At 34.8% G+C, this 21,193-nt stretch overlaps 2 protein-coding genes across 7 annotated transcripts; one reads left to right on the forward strand and one right to left on the reverse strand.

Annotated features, from left to right (window-relative positions):
- Window positions 1-216: 216 nt before the first annotated feature.
- Window positions 217-17,236, forward strand: LOC120632839 (tubulin polyglutamylase TTLL13-like). 6 transcript variants are annotated; one of them, XR_005659153.1, is made up of 19 exons: window positions 217-489; window positions 590-698; window positions 940-1,108; window positions 1,808-2,008; window positions 2,097-2,189; window positions 4,606-4,747; window positions 5,238-5,353; window positions 7,029-7,157; window positions 10,229-10,382; window positions 11,206-11,277; window positions 11,815-11,981; window positions 12,579-12,674; window positions 13,533-13,659; window positions 13,877-13,885; window positions 14,739-14,948; window positions 15,700-15,855; window positions 15,995-16,093; window positions 16,416-16,563; window positions 17,024-17,236. XR_005659153.1 is itself a non-coding variant. In XM_039902874.1 (18 exons), exons 1-18 carry the CDS (start codon window positions 484-486, stop codon window positions 16,422-16,424), a joined length of 2,052 nt encoding a protein of 683 aa, XP_039758808.1. In that variant the 5' UTR covers window positions 217-483; the 3' UTR covers window positions 16,425-16,775. The 6 variants fall into 6 exon arrangements, 4 of the variants coding, with proteins under 4 accessions (XP_039758808.1, XP_039758805.1, XP_039758809.1 ...); XR_005659152.1 differs by having other exon boundaries at window positions 16,416-16,657; window positions 17,024-17,036; XM_039902874.1 differs by lacking the exon at window positions 17,024-17,236 and having other exon boundaries at window positions 590-686; window positions 16,416-16,775.
- A 66-nt stretch (window positions 17,237-17,302) lies between these two features.
- LOC120632846 (cyclin-dependent kinase 7) lies at window positions 17,303-20,979 on the reverse strand. Its single transcript, XM_039902883.1, has 7 exons — window positions 20,767-20,979; window positions 20,490-20,658; window positions 19,672-19,806; window positions 19,213-19,378; window positions 18,666-18,843; window positions 18,259-18,431; window positions 17,303-17,843 (listed from the first exon to the last, which is right to left on the reverse strand). The coding sequence occupies exons 1-7, from the start codon at window positions 20,818-20,820 to the stop codon at window positions 17,699-17,701; spliced, it is 1,020 nt and encodes a 339-aa protein (XP_039758817.1). The 5' UTR covers window positions 20,821-20,979; the 3' UTR covers window positions 17,303-17,698.
- Window positions 20,980-21,193: the final 214 nt, after the last annotated feature.

The following is a 21,193-nucleotide window of genomic DNA, read 5'->3' on the forward strand; positions in this document are numbered from 1 at the left end:
TTTTTTTTTTATCATATTATTTAACACTTCCTACAAATATGACCTTAAAATATAACACTCATATAAACTTATATACGTAAGAAAAATACCGGAGTTTGATACCCATGCAGTATTAAATTTTTATACCGTACACACGTTTGTCAAAGTCAAACCAGGACGAGCCTGTCTTGAAACTGTCACAATGAATTGACAACTGTTGAAGTTGACATTAAACAAAAACAGTGTCCCTGTTCCTTGAAAATTTTTTATGAAAATCGTCGAAACAAAGTATTGTATGTTCTATTTTATCAATTCAATATTTATTTATTCCTCGAAGTATACAGTTGAAAAAGTCCTAATTTCAGTGCAACTTTTAGTCGTGCCTCCAATTTTTTTTAACATTAAATAAAATAAAATTATATTTTGCGGGATGCCTAGCGCTCTTGTTATTTGTTTTTGATTAAAATAATAAAAGATATAATATACATATAACTCTTTATCTAAATGGAGGTAAGTTTTACATTAATTTATCAATTTCCCTTTTCATGGAATTAAAATATGGTAGGCGTATATAATAAGTTAGTATAATGTAAAGAGTGTAATTTTTCAGCTGAAATCGCATGAGAATTTCTTATATGATGAGGATCTACCATCGCATCAAAGCCCAAAGTATTCACATTCAGTATCGACTAATCAGAGGTCTCTAGGTAAAAAAAAACGTATGTGTATTATAAAATCTCTACAAGTGACAATTATTCTTTTCTCTATTTAAATTCTTATTTTAATACTATGAGTAACATATGTACTACTTTTTATCCCAGGAAAACTAACGGTTCCCACAAAATTTATAAAAAACTGTAATAAACACATATAAAAAACTTGGGCAACAGTTAGTTAGAATAAAATGTTTTGTGTTTGGTACAAAATGCACTTAAAATATAACTTTTAGAATATTTTTAGAATTGGGTGAACAACTTTTAAATGATGAGGCAGCTGAGAACATTGCTTCACTTATGTTGCTCAATTATGACAGTAAGTTATATGATGAGGATGATACTTCACAACCAACTTCCTGCACAGCTCCTATAATTCCTATTGAGGCCCTGCGCAAGAAAAAGAAAAGGAAGAGGTATCAATTTTGTAATAACTCTCATATTTATTAAGATCTTATCAAGCCAGTGCAGCTAATTATTATCTACACTCCTTAACCAACTTCAAATAAGGAGGAGTTCTCAATTCTTTGTTTTTTTTGCTGTCTCAACTTGCTATTGGTTGACAAATTCAAAGAAAGTTTTGATTGGTTGCCTCTTCTGGTGATGGAAGGACTGGCTCACTTTATGCACAAAGCATCAGCCTGGCTTTTCAGGCCCAAGTTAAGCCAGCATTCCTGGCAGAATTCTAGCAGGCAGTTTTTTTTGTACCATTACCAATAATAAAAAAAAGTTGTAAATAGTATAAGCATGAAATTTAGGACTTTGACACTAAACCATGAATTAAAATCAGCTATTTACTCAAATGTTTACACTAGCGCTACCTAATACCGTCAAACTGAAATGGACCTAATGTCACTCCCATTAGAGTTGCTAATCCTGTACTTCTGATATTTGTGTTACAAACATACTGGCAAAAACCCCTGCTAAAGAATTGTAGGCAAATTTAGTTTTAAAACAATGCAGATAAGATTCATTTTATTCTGAAGTACTAAAGTTACTGGTAAGTTATGCTTAAGGGTATAAGATGCCTACTATTAATTTTAGTTTTGAAGGTACTGATAACCTGATATAGGATGGTGAAAAAAACTGAACCTCAATAATAAGTGGTATTTTAGATCTCAAATTTCAATTTGCCTGACAAACTGTCGCTATGAGTCAATCCGCAAAGTCGCCAGCGCTTTTGGTATGCGCGAAGTTTCTGAGGAGGAGGCGTGGAATTTCTACTGGACAGATATGAGCGTTTCTGTTGAGCGGGCTAAGGAAATGAAGAGATTTCAACGCATTAACCATTTCCCTGGAATGCTTGAGATTTGCAGGTAAAATAAAAGCATTTTAATAATGCATCCTAATCCTATAGTAAAGAATAGATAAAATTATAGCGTACATATATTTGATTTATTGCAGAAAGGATTTACTTGCAAGAAACTTAAATAGAATGCAAAAAATCTATCCTAAGGAATATAATTTCTTTCCAAAGACTTGGTGTTTGCCTGCTGAGTAAGTGCTTATAATTAAAATATTGGACTTTAGCTGCCTGTACACAAGTGTTGCGCAAGAGTGGCAGAAATATAGAAAAAAAAGATCACCCTCAAGGCATCAAAGGGAAACTCCTGGGTCGATTTATAACTTGTTACTACTAGTTACCTATGAATATATAGCTTGGAGAACCAATGGATACTGGGGTCCTGTAATGGCGACCTCTCCCCGGTAAACACAACGTTGGTAAACCGCCGACGCGACGAGGTGAACGTCAAGCGACAACGACATCAATGACGTCAATGACATCAAGCGAGACGCAGGAAGCCTCTGGACCCAAGCTAAGGCCAAGACAAGTGTTATTTAGAACTCCCTACAAAAGACTATGTCCAGCAGTGGACGTCTATTGGTTGACGTAATAATAGTGAGCGTACTCAGTGTGAATTGATTTTTCCTAGCTCATTTAACTCGTACAACTCTGTTGTACACCATGCCTTGAATACATTTCCACAGAAAAGTGAATAAGTGGAGCAGGGGAGCTGACTTATTGCCTATAGTTTAATGCGACAACCTAAAGATATTTGGCTTATTTTCTCTCTATTTGTACTTAAGTCAAGCAAGACGAAAAAATTTTAAACAATCAATCAAGCAATGGTTTAATACGAAACGTCTCCTTTCAAATACTCTTGCATATTATTGAGTGCTAGCGAACATACGGATAGCTGAACACGTTGACTGCTGCCTAACATTAACAAATACGGTACACGAGTGCGGCAGAATTACACGCTAGGCGTGTTTTCAGCACTGGTGAAGCGTATTCGAAACAGGCGCTACGAGCATGCGGCCCCAAACGCCTGGCGTGTTTAAACTTATCGCGACAGCTATGCGGCCTTTACGCAACAGGTGTGTTATACCATCACTCGTATTTTCTCATTTATTTATTGAACAACATGAAAACCCAACACTTGTCGCATTTGAATAGCAATTTGGATAAAATAGAATAAAACTTTAATGTAGTCAACACAGATTTTCTTTTTTTCAAAAATAATCATTTTCTAAAGAGCTTTAAATATAGTGGCTTTACATCTGGTAGGTACACTATTTTACTATATTCAAAATTGCGGCAACGTCAACCTGTGTGTAACTTGTGAATGTCATTTACGAATCATGATAAATAAATAAGTAAAAAAACAGTATTAAATACCTACTTACATACGAATGCAGATTGCCGACAAAGAAGCAAATTTTAAAATAATATGCATTTTAAATATAATAATCCTTCCAGTAAATATACAGAACCATTGTTAAATTTACTTTTAAATTCGAAACAATAGTAACTCATTCCTGAGTAGTTTATTGGTACCGCTGGCCGCACCGATAACGTTTATTTAAGACGATAAGAAAAAATAAGGATGCGGATGCATCGTTTTGTAATTCTGTCGGTATAATGGAATGCAAACCGATATTTATAAAATAAATTATTGACGATACCGATACCAATGAAAATAGTGCAGGCGAACTCAGGCGTACAAATATTAAAAAATATACAAATAGACGTCAAACTTATGTATTAATAAAACCTTTATTGCAGAAAAACATTGTAGAGTATGCTAAAATATAGGACGACGATCCTATATCGATATCAATATCTATTTCGCGTCCCTATAAAATATTTTAAAACAATGCAATTATCTAGGTGGGTATTATTTAGTGATCGATGGTATTATACTATTGTTGCAAATATTTGGTCGAAAACATGTTTTTTATATGAACTTGTTAGTTATACGTGTGATGGTCGATTCTCTCGATGGCATGGGAATTATTAAGAAAAACACTCATGTATAATGATTAGATAACTCACAAAACAACGAATTTTAAGTAGGTATACTGTCTAATATATAATAAAACGTAATTGCGTTAACGTTTAACTAATATTTAATAAAACGTACTTGCGGTAACGTATAACACACTTGTTGCGTAAAGGCCGCTCTAACAGTATATTTAAACAACACAGCGTTTGTGTTTGCCGCACTCGCAGAACGCCGGAAAAACACGCCCAGCGTGTTCGGCCGCATCCTTGTAGGTACATTTATTTTAACACGCCTAGCGTGTTCGAGCCGCACACGCGTTACGTAGTTATCAAACACAAACGTTGTGTTTTCAGTAGCCAACGTGTTAAGTCTCTAGGTATGCCAATTTTACTAGCTGAAATTTAAATATTATCGTAGCAGCTCCAACTGAAGTGTAAAATAGACCTTCGCTATGAGTGACCGTGGACCGATGTTTTTCAGACTCACTAGATTGGTCTCGATGAGTAGTTGGTTGATAATTTTTAAACAGAGTCCGAAAATAGAACCTGAATAAAAAAAAAACTCAAGCATTGTTTAAAAAACAAGTTTAAATAATATTTATTACCTTACTCTGGTTATCAATTTAGTTTTGGTGAAGCATTTAACTACAGCAAGGCGCGCAAAAATAAGACGTTCATAATAAAGCCCGAGTGCGGCAGCCAGGGGCGCGGCATCTATCTCACCAAGTCGCTCAAAGACATAAAGCCCACAGATAAACTCATTTGTCAGGTAAGTCGTTATCAGGCTTATTCCCTGAGATATGTGTGAGCTAATTTAGTATTTAAAGAAAGCGCGCGAATTTTGTTAACTTTTAAACTAACATAGAAATCACAAAAAAACCATAGCGAGTGTAGTAAGCGTTTTTTAAATCTTACAAAATAGATCATCTGAATAAATACGTTAGAGTCGGTGTACACATTTTTTGTGCCATTGATGCACCACCCCTGGTACACACTGGTGACATTTTCTATCTACGTTTACTTATTCGATACCGTGAAAGTTAACTATGATTTACATGCAATTGAAAGACCGCCATCTAGTGCCAATAATGTTTCCCAGAATTTTAATACTCGGGTAGGTACTATATCGGTGGAGTTATTTGGTTGAAACTTAGTAATATCGAAATGCAATCAAACAATCACACTTTTATTTGTAACTTTTTAAACGAAAAACTGGTGGCTTGTTTTGTGGCTATAAATGCTTTGTTTTATATTCTCAGGTATATTTGTCGAAGCCGTACCTTGTCGACGGTTATAAATTCGATATAAGAGTGTATACGCTCATTACTTCTTGCGATCCCCTTCGGATTTTTGTTTATAATGAAGGCCTTGTCAGGTTAGTCCAGCTTTTCAATATCTATAAAATACACATTCTTCATAAAATAAACCTAGTATTTTACTGGTACTATAAGTAGATTAAATGCATTATACTCTGGTTCATCGTACCCTAAGTGATGTCAGGGGATTGAAACTACATATATTCAATTGTTACTTAACTAACAATTAAACTTTTCGTTAAATTTCAATGTTAATGTGAAACTCGTTCAGTAGAATATATCTATTAAATTTGTGCATAAATATTATATACAATATTTGACAAATATCATGTTACAAATAAATTATCAAAAAAGTCAGAGGAAATAATTGGTACAATTACTTCGGAAGATGAGATGAGAAACTAGTAGATTATCCGTGAAAACGGTAGGGTTCGCGAACGATGAATGAATGAATGAATGAATACACTTTTATTGTACACCAAAGAAAAAAAGTAGTTACAGAGATATAAACACATAGCAAGAGAGTACAATTTGGTGGCCTTATCGCTACATAGCGATTTCTTCCAGGCAAAACATAGAAAAGAGGTAGGTGGTGCAATAAATAAGATTTAAGAATTATACAAATATAAATAATATATATATATATATATATATAAAAACGAACGATGTTTATCGAGTGATCGTAACAGTTATGTTATATGGTCATGGTTGATCTATTAGGTGCTCTTTAAAAGGTATACTATTTAATATGCTGAATAAGCTATTTCTAAGAGTTCTGTAGTCTGCAAAGACCCCTTTTAGTTTCGTCAAGGCTGTCTAAGCTGCTTCAGAGTCAAAGTCAAATGTTTCTTCAATCCAAATAGGCTCAAAGTATACTTTTGATATTTACATACAATATTTGTACATGGCAGTGTGGTAATAGTGATAAATAAATTTTTAGGATAGGGTGGGTTGAACGATGAACGATGAACTGTGTATTTTTACAGGATTGGAATATTTTACTCTGATAAATATTAACGGTATGCGTAAGCGTCGCAGCAGTAGCGTCTCTTATTGAGTAACGCAAACGTACGTGTCGTAGCGTTGCTCTTTTGTTACTGATCTTTTTGCCACGCTTAAATCCGTGCGGGACTGGCTGTGGCTCGGCATGGTGCCGCATATGTGGACTGCATGTGTGCGGATTTCACATTTACTCATACGAGCTTTGCAAACTCGCTTGTTGTCTAAGAAGAAACCCACAACAAGCTTAGGCTGGTGTTCCTTTTGTTATGAACTTGGATTGTCTCTTTTTATACACCAACCTCGTTCTTAATTAGAGCAATAATTAAAACCCAAACCTTTCCACCGTTTATGTAATCAATAATCATATATAGAGAGGTCAAGATTTTGAGGCTGTAGTTGAGGTAGTTATCTATGAATCTACTGAACCGATTTTGTATATTCTTTTACGCATAGAAAACTACATTATTTGTGAGTGTCAGTTAAGATTATGTTAAGTAAGTAAGCTGTTTAACGCTGCCTTAACGATAAGAGATGTATCATCGAGTTCTAGAGAATAGTTGTAGAGCTTGTCAATGCGTACAAAAAAAAAGTGACAGCATAGTATGTCAAAGTTTTATATTTAAGTCCCAAAGGTGGTTTTATATATTTAAAAAAAGAACAAATGTACGTCTAATCGTGCGAAGCCGGACGGGTCACTAGTCCGTTATACAATAATAGGACTTTTATTTGTAGATTCGCTACAAGCCGCTACGCGGACCCCAACATCAACAACACGACCAATGTCTTCATGCATCTCACTAATTACGCTTTGAACAAGCACAGCCGCACCTACGTCTACGACTCGGAAGCGGGCAGCAAACGGTACGCATCTGTTACTGACCTCCGCTAAGTGGCCAACATTGACAAGGCCCTGGTATAGATGCCAGTTCTTTGTACACAAATCTCTAAACGAAACTAAATGAATAAGCCTAGAAGTAGTGTGTAGGTGTTAAGACTCATGTGCCTGTTATTACACCGGCAACCACGCCATTAAGACTGCAACAAAGCATTGTAAAAATGCTGCTTTGTGTCAGAAATAAGCATGGCGATGACACAAAAAGCTTCTAATTATAGTCGTAAAAATGTAATAGGCCCGTTTTGACATTTGTCATCGCGACGTAACTAGTTATGGAACCAAGACTCTGTACTCGATACTCACGATAAATCAATTCAAATTTGTATCAGTACTTGATTGATATTATTATGTATTGTAAAGTGGTCGTTCGTTCAAAGTATTCCTTTAACTTCACAATCAACACGCGTGACTGGATGTTGATTATACGTCCACTTTTCAACATGTTGAAACAGAGTTAGTACTATATAAGAACAAATACAAAAATCTAGTCAAATCACTATGTTTAAGTTAATGTCCAAAATAGAAGAGCCATAGTTAACGTAATAGTAAACAATATATATCAAACTTAAACGAGCGCACAGTCAACTTTACAAGATGAGGAACGAAAAACTGCGCAGTGCGCGCGGGGACGGTTCAGTCATGTGCCGCTTGGTCAGATACATCAACTCAGACTCATTATTTAGAACCCATTTTGAGAACCAAGCTCATTCTTTGCAGTAAACTACACAATATTTAATTTCGATATTCAGTAAAAAAATGGTTACAGCTCAAGTATAAAATAAATTAAATAGTTCAAACAAACTAAAAAACACGCTCGGTATAAAAAAACTTAACTAATTTCTACCTTTTAGTTTAGTTTATTTACAAAAGCGATTTGTTTTAGTTTTTCTGGATCTATTATTTTCATTAGAGCAAAATTAATCGGTTCACCATCATAGAGATTATTAGAGATCAAAGAGAGAAGTTAAAGATAATGGTTGTAAATTAAAAAGAACATATTAGTGACTATAGCTGAAAATTATATAAATTAACAAAAATATTATTTTTATATATTGAAAATTGGATTAATATTCTCAAATTAGTGTATTGCCATCGGTCCTCGATATGTCTACAAAGTTTGAACGAAATCTGACCGTTTAAAGTGGGTCAAAATAGCGTCAAAAGAAGTCGGTTACAAACATACAAACATACAAGTGAAGCTAATATAAAGCGTGTAAAAAAAAGACTGAGAACGTAACTGTTTTCGGAACGTTTCGCAAGAATTATAAATTGCATGCTACTATAAAGTAAGCGCAAAAAGAATACTCGCGATATATTCTTTCATATTATTTAACGTACCAAAAAATTTACGTATTTTTTAAAACACTGTATGTAATTGATTTTTATTTTATTGTTTCTTTCAGTTTCGTTCCAAGTTACATTCTATGGTCTTGCACAAATGTCAAAACGGGCCTATGACATTTTTACGACTATAGTAAAAAATAGTATATATAAAGAATCTGCTCGTAGGTCAAACTGTGTAAATGCAATGCAAAAAAAATAGGTTAAAATTCTTCACATTCGTTTTGCTAGATTACGTACGAGGCATATTGCTGTAAAACGTACCCATCGAAGAACTAACAAATAGATGACCAGACCGGAACTTCAAATGAATACCTATTATCCAAAAAATACCATAATTAAATCGACCCAAAATAATTGGTAGCACACACATACAAACATTCTCGTACATCTTGTAACGCCAACCAAATTTACCAACTCTGTTCCATGGGAAATAAAACATATCTTAACCCTGACCATGTTTCGGAACCGGTCATAACGCATGCTAATGTGTAGTATCTGTAAGAAAAGGTTTAAATAAATGCACTTTACATAATTTTAATAACTACCTACAGTAAATAGTTCTTTCATTAACGTTTAGTTTTTTTGGATATATTCAGAAATGGATTACGAGTATATTAGGTTACTATAGTCGTAAAAATGTAATAGGCCCGTTTTGACACTTGTCATTGCGACGTAACTATAGTTATGGAACCATAAGACTCTGTACTCGATATTCACGATAAATCAATTCAAGTTTGTATCAGTACTTGATTGATATTATTATGTATTGTAAAGTGTTTGTTCGTTCAAAGTATTCCTTTAACTTCACAACCAATACGCGTGACTGGCTGTTGATTATACGTCCACTTTTCAACATGTTGAAACAGAGTTAGTACTATATAACAACAAACACAAAAATCCAGTCAAATCACTATGTTTAAATTAATGTCCAAAATAGAAGAGCCATAGTTAACGTAATAGTAAACAATATATATCAAACTTAAACGAGCGCACAGTCAACTTTACAAGATGAGGAACGAAAAACTGCGCAGTGCGCGCGGGGACGCTTCAGTCATGTGCCGCTTGGTCAGATACATCATCTCAGACTCATTATTTAGAACCCATTTTGAGAACCAAGCTCATTCTTTGCAGTAAAGATAACTACACAATATTTAATTTCGATATTCTGTAAAAAAATGGTTACAGCTCTATTATAAAAAAAAAAAAGACTGAGAACGTAACTGTTTTTGGAACGTTTCGCAACAATTATAAATTGCATGATACTATGAAGTAAGCGCAAAAAGAATACTCGCGATATATTCTTTCATATTATTTAACGTCCCAAAAAAATTTACGTATTTTTTAAAACACTGTATGTAATTGATTTTAATTTTTTTGTTTCTTTCATTTTTGTTCCAAGTTACATTCTATGGTCTTGCACAAATGTCAAAACGGGCCTATTACATTTTTCCGACTATAATACTGGCTGTTTAATAGCATTAAACCGTTTCAGAATAATTAGAGGATTTTTAAACATGTAAAAAAAGTCTGTATATTCTCATAATACAGTTGTGATAATAATTTATTAAAACACTTATGTGATACTATTATCCCACATTAACCCACATACGTGTTTTAATACCACTTTTTATACAACAGTTGCATAAATAACTATGAAGAACTTGTTATCCATGACATGCATTCTATTAACCAGCAAGATATCGACGCTGAACAAGCTGTTGCTATCGCAAGGCGTTGACCTGGACCGACTGTGGCATTCAATCGACCAAGTGATCGTGAAGACCATCATCTCCGCTTGGCCCATCCTCAAGCACAGCTACCACGCGTGCTTCCCCTCCCACGATATGGTCCTTTCCCATTTTTGTGTAACTTCATTTGATGCTTTACGCTAAAACCCCAACGTCCTATAAGACCAGTTTTCTTCAACTATCATTCGCCGCCTATTAACGTCTCACAGCTCACTGCTGGGCACAGACCTCGTCTCTCATAGACGGTTTTAGTGCATAGATCAAATACGCTGCTCCAATCCGTTGTTATCACTTGTTAATAATATTAACAGGAGTTAATAAAATGTATCTAAGTCACTCTCCTACGAAGAGAAGACTTGTGTCTAGCACTGGAACATTAAATTGTCTGTTGAGGACCAGTAAAAAAGGAAGATCTGTATTTGGTGGAAACTGGCCTTTTAGGAACAAACGTATATCATCCCTTATTTTATATTGTACGTATTAGTGACAATATTTGTAGCTATAAACAGAGACTGAAGCAAGTCTGCGCGGCTGCGCAAATATAGTTCTTAGAAATTCAGTAGTAGTGATATTTGTACATTGTGAAAGCGCGAACGTCTTGACTAGCTACCAAGCCAATGCAATGCAGCCAATATTTTGCGACTTGTTTCTCATTATGTGCGAACCATATCGACGAAGACATACCTTTTTCCCCTAAAAAGTAAAACTTCATATTTTGTTTTAGCACTGTTAAATCCATAGTACCATACATATTAATTGTACTTAATAATTTTATGTAAGTATAAAAATATCGTATTATTCGAAAGGTATCAATAACAACATACAATCATTTTCCTGCAGCTTTGTACACATTAATGTTTAATTATAAAGGTAGTTAATTTATTTGACCCTGAATAATACTGTACAAAATTTTGTTCTACAGGTACACGCGTGTTTTGAGATTCTCGGTTTCGATATACTATTGGACCACAAGTTGCATCCGTATATTTTAGAGGTATTTTTTTTTTTTTAATTTTACTTAAGTTTTTGTATTATTAGACGGCCGAGTGGCGCAGTGGGCAGCGGCCCTGCTTTCTGAGGTCAAGGTCGTGGGTTCGATTCCCACAATTGGAAAATGTTTGTGTGATGAACATGAACATTTTTCAGTGTCTGGCTGTTTATCTATATATTATAAGTATTTATGTGTATTACATTCATTAAAAAAAAAATCATCAGCTATCTCAGTATCCATAACACAAGCTACGCTTACTTTGGGGCTAGATGGCGATGTATTGTCGTAGTATATTTATTAATTATTTTTATTTCATTTATTTTCTAACTTTGCCAAAAAAAGTGTATAATTTTTAACCTGACAACCACTAAACTAAATATATGGTCGGCAAAGATTGATAAGAGGAGACTGGGTCCTTGGGACGCGTTGTTACAATCTCTCTAAATCAATTATTTATAATTTTATACGCCTTGGCTTTTTGGCCTTTTTAAAAACCTCTTTAATTGTTTACCTGTGTAATCTGTTCATAAACAATCACAGGTAAACCACTCTCCAAGTTTCCACACCGACACGCAACTTGACCGCGAAGTGAAGGAGGGTTTGTTGACTGATACATTTACGATGCTCAACATCTGGCAGTGCGACAAGAAACGCGTGCTCGAAGAAGACCGCAAGAGGATACGAGACCGATTACTGCAGACCAACAAGTAAGTCTTCTTTTTAAAGGACTTATTATTTAAAAAGGAAAATGGTATTTTTCATCCATACTAACATACCAATCTTTATTGGACGTATCGCACCATTTAACCAACTGTAAAAGAAGTAAGACTCTCGCACGCCAATTGGATACCAAGTTATTCCATTGATTTTGTGATCAAAACGTATCCGTAACCTCAAGACACGCGTATCACTGTGAGTAATCTATACTCAATTAAATAGCACAACTGTTAAGCACTGGCATCAGGTTCTCAGACTAAAGTGTCTAAAACTTAAATCTAAGTGCCAAAATGAAACCAAAACAGTTCATTTACGGGCAAACTTTACTAATTTTCGTGACACACATCTTAGTGTGGTGACGGCAGATCAGAATATAGATGTCAGCACTCCTCTTTCCGCGGGTGTCGTACGAGGCGGCTTAGGGAATATAACGGAAAACGGGCAGCAGAGCTCTCTGTACCATCTACTGGGATCACCAAGTGGTCTGCCCAGCTTGGTGATTATGGGCAAACACTCCCACTGGGAGAAGGCTAGGGTCCAGCAGTTGTCTGTTTTAGACTTTTAATGATATTGTAGTGCATTTATAGATTTGCGGAATATGCTCCATCTGAAGAAAAAGAGCCTGAAAAGAGTCCATGGCAGACACAAATACAATGGGAAGAGACTCATCTAGGAAATTACAGGTAACTTGGTTTTCGACGATACGCCCAGTGTGAGGACATCCTTATATACTCCCCCCCCCCCCCCCCCCCCCAAATTAACTCCGGACAGTTAACTTGGCTTGGTTTGTCGATTTGGGAAATCATTATTCCTGATCATCAATCAAAAACAATTAATTAAACAAAGAGTTTGAATTTTTAAAGAAAATTATACCTATTTTCTATATATATATATATATATATATATATATATATTATAATGATAGTGCAGTTTAGTTTTGCCCTATACCAAAACCCGCTTACATTATTGCCATCTCTTTCTCGATACACAGTGGTGTTCTGCTAAGGACAGCGCGATTCTGATTACGGGTCAGACCAAAAAGTCATTATCAGCATCATCAACTCTTTAACATTGTCCATTACACGGCACGCGTCTCACTCTCAGATTGAAAAGAGTTTAGAATTCACACGCCTTTGAGAATGATCGTCTAAGTAACTTTACGGAATTCAATTAAAAAAAAACTATGCTCCACGAAAAGCTATATATATCGCGGAGTATAAGTAAATTACACTTTTTCGAAGAATTAAAAATTACACCATCCAGATTTAAAGCAAATTACGCCTAAATTTCATAATCGTTAAAAGTTGTCAAACTTAATTTAAGCAGATTAAGGTCTATGCTTTGAGACCTCTCTCTTTTTTACGTGAGAGATGGCCTTTTCCCATGGGACATCAATGGACGACGATATAATTTTTTATAGTTGTCTATCCCCACTCGGTACCAACAGACATACTTGATGTTTCAAAGGTAGCATTGGGTGCCGTGCTTATATTAGGGCTACTTGAAATAAATGAATTTTGAATTATATTCGACATCCTCAGGCGTGTGTACCCAGTTGGAGAACAGTACGCGAGTCTGTTCCAGCAGCCGTCAGGTTCCCTATACACGGGTACGGCGTCGTCGCGGGCACGCGGCGACTGCACACGGCTGCAGCGGGAAGAGTTCCAGGTAACTACTTATACGTAAATTGTTTCCATATTTGTATCGTACCTAGAGACCCAGTGGCGCACATAAAGACCATAACTGCAGCGGCCAGCAAATTAAGCCATGCCTAATTGTGGCCAAGACTTGTATCGTACTTTTCATAAATAGGCGAAACTTTTCATAGAACTTTTCACTAGCGCTCTTTTAAAGTGTAAATGAAAATCGAAATATTAGTTTACAGGCTTTACAGGTACATGAACTGTCTTTGAGACTTGAAGATCTGTAAAACCGAAAACCCAATAGTTTTGAGTGAACCACTGCCATAGTTTTTAGTGAAAATAATCAAATACAGCCCAAAAATCGCATGCAAAATTAAAATCATGTGACTCTGTCACTGTCACTTTATTAGGTACGCGTCGCGTAGGTACTATGTGCGTGTCGGTCTTTTATCTTCAGTAGGGTTGTCATAAGAAAAAATTCAGAATGTTTTGAATTCGTTTGTACGGAGAAATAAATAGGTATGTTTCTTTTCATTTAATATTTTTACAGGGTGATTCCTTATAAATATACTTATGCATCCTTCAATATGATTTCGTAATTATGTTAAACGTTGTATACAGTCCTCATTTACTGTTGATGCTGTGAAGTTTGAACCGGGGCAGAAACTTATTAGTGGCGTCACTCTATCCGGCGTTTAAGATTAATAAATTTGCGCACTAAATAACTAAGGTATATCTAATATTATTGTATTTCATATGAGTTGTATCTGAGGAATTTGTGTGGAGTAAAATGTTCATCTATCTGTCTATCTAAATGTTGTGGAAAACGCCCAACCCAGAAGGATGCAATGGGTGTTAATATATAATAGGATAGATAGACAGATGATATAAATTGGAAATATTTCTCTAATACCAGTTCTAAGAAGTCGCTTCTTGTGAAAGTTTATGAATGTAAAGTGTACTCCGGCAATAAAGTCAGGTATTCGCAATATTTGCGACAGCTGACTTTGATTTTCCGAAATGCCGCTCTTCGAAATCAGTCGCTCGGAACCATGATCTACTAAGATACTATAGACTACTGTAATAATGATTTGCCTGTTGAAGCAAACGAAAGCAAAAGCAGAAGCCTTAAAGAAACCATCACTACCGAAAACCAAAGAGGGAGACAAGAAGGAAAAAGATGGAGAGGAAGCGACCCTCACGACCGCGAGCGTTGCAAGTGAGAAGACGCGGCCGAGAGTGCGCGAAACGAAACGCAAGGAGAAGGATGAAAAGAATAAATTGTCAACGAAATCTTCGCCAGTGACACAACCGGTAAGTAAGCTTAATTTGCTGTAGGTAGGTACTCCGCGAAAAGCAGAGAAACAATTTATCTAAACAATTATTGATTTTAAAGTCAACATCTTTTGAGGATGCTCCGGTTTTCGTGCGAAACGTGCGTAGAGGGTACATTGCCGAAGATCTGTTTAGTGAGGAGTATAAGGATTGAAGAAACTATAAATTACACCATACGGATTCTCCTGCTTTTCGCGGAGTTTAGCAAATTAAGCTTAATTTTCATAATATTATATCATGGAGTTCCGCAAAGTAACGCCATTTGGTTCTATCCAAATTAAGGTCATTTATTTTTAAACCCTGATTTATTTTACAAATTATTGTTACTTTTCTTTCATAATCTATAATAATAGAGGTACCTAATTGTACATCAATAACGTAAATTTGCTTTGGTTGCGAATGCTTAATTTGAATCCCGAATAAGTGTAATATTAAGACTTAACAGGATACTATCGAACGAATTTAGTCCTAGTATGAAAATTTAAACCACAATAGGTTATTCCCCAGTATAAACATTTCAATTACAAGGTTATTCTTGTAATGACATACAGTTTAGCCGAGCCAATAAAATTTGAAATTCCAATTTGCAGTGTTCTAAATTCAACACGTTATCTCGCTTTTTGAGCCAAGGACGCCAAAATAAATAAAAGTTATGTTTCTTCTTTGAAATTAATAAATTTGAGTTGTTTTTGCCGTTAAAGGTATTGAAGTAACTCTAACAAAATAACAGGTGCCTCAAACAGAAATAAAGGAGGAGCCGTCGAAGCCGCCATACGTTCATTGCTCGTACGAGCCGGATCCCATCGTGGAGAAAGAAGAGCGCGAGCGCGTCAACTTGCTGGCGCAGAGAGATTTCCTCATCCGAAGTTATGGCATGCTCGAGCAGGTACCTTAAAAAACTCAATCCTCAATTACAAGAGCCGTCGTACAAGTATTTGTTTTACATTTGAGACGATGATAATCAATTTTGTATAGACAGGAGATTATCTGTGCTATCAAAATTGTAAGAAAGTTATAAATTACAGATATATCTGGTCATGAAAAAAATGGGCACATTACGGCCCGAAGACGAACGGAAGTATGGCGTGTATGGACGTTTATCGATTGCGTCTAATTCGCCTAAGGTCAGTAATATATATTTTCTCAGTTAGTTGTCTGTATCCTTCAATTTACGTATGCAGTTTGTTCACAATATTGTTACACCTATGTTTGAGAAGAATAACGATGTTCGATTCTTGGAGCGATTAAGAATTAACAAGGTATTGGTTTTTTTTAATCAAGAAATAATTAGCCCTGCTGGTAGAGAATTATTTTATTGATAAGAATTAATTTTTATCCACACGTGCCCCGCAGAGCACGTTAAGCTGTCGGTCGGACGTAATAATTATAGTTATTTTAACAGTAAAAATTTAATTGGCTTCATGGAAATAATTTGTTTTTCCCCAGAAAGTGTAAGAAGTAACGTAGACGCAGCAGACACGACTAAAATGTATAAAGAAGTAAAGAGATTAACAGAAGAGTAGATAAAATTATGTGTGCAGATAAAAATAAAGAAGAACCAATAAAGCTACCAATTATAGCCGAAACGTGGACGGTGAGTAGCGCTGAAATAGTTAAAAAAGACTGTTCTGGTCAGAGACAATATGGTTTGATTTAATGCAACACGCGTCGAATGAGGTTGCATTTATGTAAGTTTCACACAATAGTCGAGAACGGTAGTCAACGGGTGTCATGCCAAATTCCGTGTAGGATAGGGTAATAGATTAATTTTTCTATCGAGGCGATGTTCCACATCAAGTTTTGCCGGAAGTAATCTTACGCCGACCAAGAACCATTAAGATTATAAATACGATAATACTTTGTTGCAACAAAATTCGAAACATAAATGAGATTCAGACGCTACTCTAAGACAATTTAAATGCACCTTGGTTTACTTTATAAGCACTAATAAAACCTGAAGTGTGTCTGTTTGTAGCGATTCCACCACCGGCTCGAAACGGTTATGTAAAAATAATTTGCTTAAAAAATTTCAAATAATTCCTTTGTTTTTTCAGATTAATAACTTCCACAATCGCACAAACTATCGCACAAAGGAAAAATGGGACATTGTCTAGTGCCGTTCGTGTGTTCCTACAACTTAAAATACGCATTTATAACTGTATCAAATATAGTGACTGTCTTGATATGTTATTTCATGCAATACAAATAATTTGCTTATAATTTACCCATTTTGCATAATAAATCAAAATTCTGGGAACCTAGAAATATCAGAAATCTTTAAGAATACATTTATTAACTGATACTTTTTCAATGCAATAAAAGAGGTTTTTTTTTTAATTATCTAATATATATTTTAATATTATTTATCCTACAACAATTATCTTATATACCCCACTGGATGCCGAAAGCCCAGCTTCATGTAATCATCCATAAAATAATGCACAAAATATTCTTAAAGTCTTCTCGGAATCATTTACAATATTAGCTCCTTGTGTCTTAAATTGCACATGTCTATGGGTGTCTCCAAAGGAAAAACCTATTCAGCATCTTTCGATATTCGGTCAAGCCAGTTGTCTGCACCTACACCAAACTTCAACACATTCCTCCATTTATGGTAGAGCACCCCTTATGTGATATGGCAGTGCTAACACTATAAAATAATAAAATTATCACACTTTGCATGTAATATTACACTATTATAAAACGTCCAAACTATCAAAGTTCAATGTCTAAAATTGGAGAAGCTTTTTTGCAAGTGATCCACCATCAATATTGTCCATTAGTTTTCTTTTCAGTGATGGTTTCTCCGATTCCATTTTGAATAAAAAAGTGGGCATTGGCAGTTTTGCTCCTGCAGATGGCGCTGGCTTGTTACTGCAAAAGAAATTAAAATATTAGAACATGTCATCTTAGAATAAGCTTAGGTAAGCAACATCGAGTTCCTGAATCGAAAATTCAGTTAGGAGTTCATTCAGGTAGGAGATTGGTGCTACCGCAACCCCGTGCCCTGTAGGGCACGTTAAGCCATCAGTCCCGCTCATATACCAAAATGAATAATCCCCCATCTGATCTATATTGGAATAGGATTAAGGTGCAAAGTTAAGCAGACTCATCCAATTATATATCTATGCAAGGAGCTTTTTCTCATGAAATTCATAGTATTTGTATTATTGTTTGAATTGTAGAATGTACCTCAGAAACAATTGGTCCAATTTGCAAACAAAAACTATTTGTGGATTTCAAACTTAACTCTAGCTTTAACCATTAAGTCTTATTTGAATAATCTTACCTAAAGTATGGCATTTGCAAGGCCTGAGTGCAGTCGCAGCGACGCGGCGGGTACAGGGAAAGCAAACTCTCTAACAACTGTATCAGATCATCTGACGCAGCGCTAAATATATGCCGAAGCTCCTGTGCTGGGAACTGCTTGTATTGGACATAGTCTGTTAAGCTCTTCATACCCTGAAATGTATATACATAAATAGTATAATGATTAATTTTTGCTGACAATTACTATTTAATGTTGTAAAACAGTTGCATATGTACACAACATTTTGTCTTCATCTTACAAATATCAAATTACTGATCTCTTATCAGTAATTTATAGATAGAAAACATTGTATTACTTATTACCAGCAAAACAATAGTCAAGAGCTAAAATAGCACCAAATAATCAAGTAATTCTAAGGATCTTACAGGCCATATTTCTTCAGTTGGTGTTCCAAAAACTTGGAATATACGTGAAAGTTGATCGAGGTCTGTCTCTCCTGGCAGAAAGGGTACCCTTAGTAACAGTTCAGCCAATATGCAGCCTACAGCCCACATATCTACCCCAGTTCCGTATTGCCTTGCACCAAACAGCAGTTCCGGTGATCTGAAGCAAAGTATCAAACATATTATATTTTTTTTAATAGTAATAGTATAGTAATGATTGGGAACCTAGTAAATGGGCCCACCGGTAGGTTTTCAGGGTGGACCAATTTGCAATGTAATGAACGAATGCTGCATTAATGGCAAGGGATATATGGCTTCTTTCCATGGAAAAGTTTAAAAGGCCTGTAAGGCATCGAAAAGTGATAGCAGTTTTATTATTCATATTAAAATTACAGCATTTAAAACTGAATAACACTTCACAATCAGGCTGCCAAATTCTAAATTATGTTGTTTATAAAATTGTTACATATTTGGTTTTAATAATGCACCCAAAAAAATATAACTCAAAGTTTTAGATTGTTAATCTTACCTGTACCATCTTGTGACTACTTGGTGAGTGTTAATTCTTGTTGGTGAGCCAAAGGCTTTTGCTAACCCAAAATCACCAATTTTTAAGATGCCTTCTCTGTTAATTAGCAAATTATTGGGCTTCAGATCTCTATGTAATATCCAATTCTGATGTAAATATTCCAAACCTAAGAAAAAAATGCATTTTTTTAGCAGCAGGATATTTGTTTTTTATTAAACAACCACTAGTAATATAAGATATATATTTAACATAAATAGCAAATTATGTTATCTGACATCTCCATTAATATAAATTTCACTGGGATCTCAGATCCACTCAAACAAATAAAAAATTCCATCAAAATAGTTCAGTAACAAAAACACATGAAAACCAATTATATCAATAATATGAATATTTATATAGATTTCTAAACTTAATATATTATATATACCCTAACATTACATTACATAATATTCTTACCCTTCAGAGTCATGATTGTGTAAGCCTTAACATTTCCTGGCGTAAGTACAATGTTACTATCTTTAACAATTATCTCTAAGTCAGTATCCATAAAATCAAATACCAATGAGACATTTGATTTTTGTCCAAATACATCTGAAAATAACCATTAATTTGTACATACTACAAATTATACACATACTACAAAAATTTTGTCTAAACTAAAATTATTTTCAACATTGCCATTTTCATTTTATATTGTTCAGTTATTTATTTACTTATTAATGTAAATCAAAAGTGTTACAAAATCACATTTTGTACCAATTTGTGTTCACAACATACCGTCCATGAAGGATTTTCTTACATAAATAAAAAATCATAAATTATTCTGAGATCATTAAGAGAGAGTTACAAAAACATTGGTGTTTCTTTTGTGTGTTTGTGTGCATGTGTTATGATAATAATTGTATCTCTCGAGATTTTTAAGATTTTAATTTTAAATATCTGATATTATTGAGCTTTTCCTTTTTAATATCTGATGCCCACCAAGCTGTATATCCTTTTATGTTGTGAGAGAGGAGGCCTGTGTCCAGAGTTATTTTGTAAGCAACACAATCACCATGCAGATGCTGGGTCCATTATGTGGTAGAGAGAGAAGAATTTTCCCATGTAACATGGAGGTACAATCTATGGTACTCTCACTAAGCTTCCGTAATTAAGCAGCATGGAGAATTTTTTAATCGAATTCCCTCTCTTCTATGAAAGAAGGCCATAGCGTGGTATTGGGATAATAATTATATGAGAGTATTAAACAAAATTACATCTGCAAATTGTCATACCTAAAAGTCCAATAAGGTTTATATGCTGCAATTCTTGAAGCAATTTAATTTCTCGAAGAGCAGTCCGGTTTATTCCATCTCGAGCTTCCATTCTTGATCCAATTTTTATTTTCTTGACTGCAACTATTTTATCCGTTTTTACATCTCGAGCTTTGTATACTGTTGCAAACTAAAATTGTAAAAGAAACGAATATAAGAAAAGAATACCAGTACTTACCATTACAAAATTCAAAGGTTTGTTTTCATTAGAAATTTGAACAAAATAAAGTTCAATTACCTGACCCTCTCCCAAGAAGTCTATCTTCTCATAACGTAACGTTGGTTCTTCCATAGTTTCCTGATGTTGGAAGTATTTTTCAAATGGTTAACGAGAAATCTGTATGACGAAAGCATTAATTATGTGAGCGTATTTGCAGTCATATTTGTAATAAATTGAAAAAATTAACGCAAAAAACAATCATTAACCACATGAAATTCAAAATTTGACGTTAAAAATGTTAACATTTTGGAAATGACATTTTTTTTAGTCTGTGGAAATGTTGTCACTTGTTCTTATGGAGGGTAGAGGTAAGGAGAGTCATCTTATATGGGAGAAAAGTTGAAAAAGTGTCCCGTTGTTGCGCTAAATAACAGTTCAAAAATCCTCCACAATGGCGCTGGTGGATGCACAGGGTATGGTATGAATGTAGCAATCGTAGATGAAT

The sequence above is a fragment of the Pararge aegeria genome, chromosome 20, assembly GCF_905163445.1.
Source record: "Pararge aegeria chromosome 20, ilParAegt1.1, whole genome shotgun sequence".
Lineage (NCBI taxonomy): Eukaryota > Metazoa > Arthropoda > Insecta > Lepidoptera > Nymphalidae > Pararge > Pararge aegeria.